The following is a 3,457-nucleotide window of genomic DNA, read 5'->3' as shown; positions in this document are numbered from 1 at the left end:
CCTAGGGGAGGAGCCGGCAGGTCACCCTGGCCAGGTGAGCGAGCGCTGGAATGAAACAATCAGGCAGACAGCCTGGCTCACCCCCTCCCCGCTCCAGAGAAAAGAGGGGGAAAAAAAGAAAAGAATCAAATTTGCCATGATCCACGCAGATTGCCCAGCAATCCCAATACTGCCACCAAGAGCTTCCTAGAGACTCTGTTGAAGGGTGTGAGCTTCAAAGAAATAGATGAACAGCAGCAAAAGGGAGGGAAAAAATTTACAAAGCCAAATTATTGCTTCCTGGCCAGGCAAGAAATGCCCCCATTAAAAAGCAATTCATCCAGGAAACAGTCTGGGCATGGCGGCTGTGATGAGAGGGTGAGGATGGTCATGTTAATGGCAAAACAAAATTAGGATTTGGATAGGGCTCAGTCCTGGGGTCTCCAACCATCAGATTAAAGGTCCTATTGTTCTTTGGTTAAGAAAAGCCTCAGTTCAGAGTCTGAAACACTGAGGGACTGCCCAACCTCTGAAAGCTCCTGCTGTCTTACCTGATCAATTAGAATCTTTTTTTCCCTTTTTGGTCTTTCGAGACAGGGTTTCTCTGTGTACCTTGGAACCTGTCCGGTAGCTCACGCTGTAGACCAGGCTGGCCTCGAACTCACAGAGATCACCTGTCTCTGCCTCCCAAGTGCTGGGATTAAAGGCGTGCACCTTTTCTGATGAGACATCATATTCAGTGTTTGCACCCCCTACACACATGCTGATATAATGGAATTTTTCCTTGTCTGTAGGTGGCAATGGACACACGCTTGAAACGTGATATCACATTGGCTATTCATAAAAATGTAGCAACAAATTTGGGAGCAATTGAATTATACATTGCCAACATATTAAAATGAAAATGAATGATTGGCTAATCAAAGAGGATACAGATGTGTGTAAATAAGGGTATTATTTTGATGATAACAGCTACATCGCTGTGATCACACAGAAAAGTCCTCTCAAGTGGCAGTCAGGGGAGAGGCCTTCACTGTATTTCAGATTTGCTTTCTGATCTCTGCAGTGACCATGTTTCGTCTCTGTGTCCACAGCAAGTTACTGCTGACTGATCCAGGCCAAACCTGGCCACAGTTTCCCCTGAGGCTTTTGAAGTTGAGCCTTATTGTGAGACTATGCTGGCTTCCTTCCAGATTCAAAAAGACTTACTAACAGAAAACGCAACTTGGCTTCTTATAGCTGATGGATTGTCGCTTCAAATTCATGGCCCTTGCCTCACCCCATGACAGCATGAAATGAATCTGACCCCAAGGAGACCATGGAACACTAAGAACATTCTGGAAACATTCCCAGTTCTTGACACCACCCACATGAATACCTGGAAGCTCAGCGTTACTATAGCAACCCCCTGAGCCACAGCAAGCTAGCCCTTCAAAACCGACAGATCCCACACTGGAGCCTTGTGCAAGGACTTAAAGGCTAAGAACAAAGCAGCGGTGCCCATCAGGTCCCCTAACCCTGAAGGTCAAAACTGGGCTCCATGACAAGGGGACGTGACTCCTACTGATTTATCTTTCCTTCATCCTGAAACTGGCAATTTCAAGCAGTCTGTTTCGTGACTATGTATCAGTAATTTTGGGGTGGAGGTTTTTGTGCAGAGCAGATGCCCACGAATGTCTTTTCTCCACCAAAGCAGACCTGCAATTTGCAAATCCCCAAAGAAAGCCAGCAGAATGGTGAGGGCAGAGCCCGGGTTTATCAAGAATAAAGAGAGGGCAAAGTGCAAAGATTTGGGGAAAATCAAAACAGGCAACTACCGGATGGTATTAACTTAAATAAACCAAACGTGGGTGAAGAAAGTCGTCTGTGTTAAAGGTTACATCATCACTCAACGTTAGTCTCCCAGGACAATGTGCAAATGTGAGTCAAACCATCTTTCATCATAAATCACTCTCCCCCAGCCTGAATCCCAGGAAGAACTGAGGAGCAAGCTGCTTGCAAGAGGGAAGACAGATGACTTTTGAACTCCAGAGCAGGAGCCAAGATTAGTCCTGCCCAACCACAGAAACGCAGGCTAGAGAAAGGACAGAGAAAGCCAGGCCTTCTCCAAAATGTCCTCTGGAGGATGTGTCTCATTGGATTCAAAATTCTGTTATCTTAATAGTACAAAACAGAATACAAGACATACTGATAAACTTACACGCAAATTGGGTCTTTTTAAAGGTAATAGATACTGGTGGGAGGGGACTTCTTTTCTCCCTAAATTTCTATCAAGATTGTATTTCCTCCCTTAGTTTTATTGGGGTTATTATTTCAAGATTTGCTTAAGTGAAAGGAACATATATATATCTCAGTTAGTTACAAACTTAGATGGAAAAGGTTGTATATTCTATTCATATTCAAATGTGCAAAAAATGGCAAATTCATCATGTTGATTATAGCTCTGATGATGTAATCTTTAGAGATAAGCTATATACTTATTTAAAAACTTGCTGGAGATCATGAAGTAAGCGATCTCTGCTTCTCTCAATCCGCCTCCATCCTCCGGCAGAGGGCCAGGGGATGGCTTTTCTTTGCGGTGCACACCCTAACGGGATTTGGGTTTTCCTTCCAGGGTCGAGCTGTGCAGTTTCAGCGGGTACAAGGTCTACCCCGGACACGGGCGGCGCTATGCCAGGACAGACGGGAAGGTTTTCCAGTTTCTTAATGCAAAATGCGAGTCCGCATTCCTGTCCAAAAGGAATCCCCGGCAGATAAACTGGACTGTCCTGTACAGAAGGAAACACAAAAAAGGACAGTCGGAAGAAATTCAAAAGAAAAGAACCCGCAGCGCAGTCAAATTCCAGCGGGCCATCACTGCTGCATCCCTTGCTGATATAATGGCCAAGAGGAATCAGAAACCAGAAGTTAGGAAAGCCCAGCGAGAGCAGGCCATCAGGGCTGCCAAGGAAGCAAAAAAGGCTAAGCAGGCATCCAAGAAGACCGCAATGGCTGCTGCCAAGGCCCCCACAAAAGCAGCACCTAAACAAAAGATTGTGAAGCCTGTGAAGGTCTCTGCTCCCCGAGTTGGTGGAAAACGCTAACTTGGTAGATCAGAGTTCTGAATAAAGTCCATTTCAAACTCTGAAAAAAAAAAAAAAACTTGCTGGATACTTAGTCAATCAAATCAGGTGTGCTTATAAAATAGTTAAAATTGCATAATACAATCCTTTCAAAGTAGTATTTCAAAAATTTCAAAATAATATACCTATCTATCACTCTTCAACCCATCCTGTGAAGCAACTGAGCCTGTTGTCACTCAAGGGAAAGCTGGAGTAGAAAACCCACCACAATGAGAGCCTAAACACACTTACGACAATAGCAAACAGTCCCCAACATGACAATGCTGCTTTCTGATGAGGATGTGGGTCTCCAGAAACTGCATACAGCTGGTGAAAACTTATCACCAGCCGGAAGCCAATTTACTCATTTCTTACAA

At 44.6% G+C, this 3,457-nt stretch overlaps 1 protein-coding gene across 1 annotated transcript; it reads left to right on the top strand.

Moving 5' to 3' along the window:
• The first annotated feature begins 337 nt into the window (after window positions 1-337).
• LOC121451677 (60S ribosomal protein L24-like) lies at window positions 338-3,104 on the top strand. The gene is made up of 2 exons (XM_041657375.1): window positions 338-357; window positions 2,594-3,104. The coding sequence occupies exons 1-2, from the start codon at window positions 338-340 to the stop codon at window positions 3,060-3,062; spliced, it is 489 nt and encodes a 162-aa protein (XP_041513309.1). The 3' UTR covers window positions 3,063-3,104.
• Window positions 3,105-3,457: the final 353 nt, after the last annotated feature.

This window comes from Microtus oregoni, unplaced genomic scaffold, assembly GCF_018167655.1.
Source record: "Microtus oregoni isolate MIOR12 unplaced genomic scaffold, Mior012 000008F_ref0000371, whole genome shotgun sequence".
In the NCBI taxonomy this organism is placed as follows: domain Eukaryota; kingdom Metazoa; phylum Chordata; class Mammalia; order Rodentia; family Cricetidae; genus Microtus; species Microtus oregoni.
Note: the sequence above shows the minus strand (reverse complement) of the source record. Positions and strands in the feature narration are given on the sequence as shown.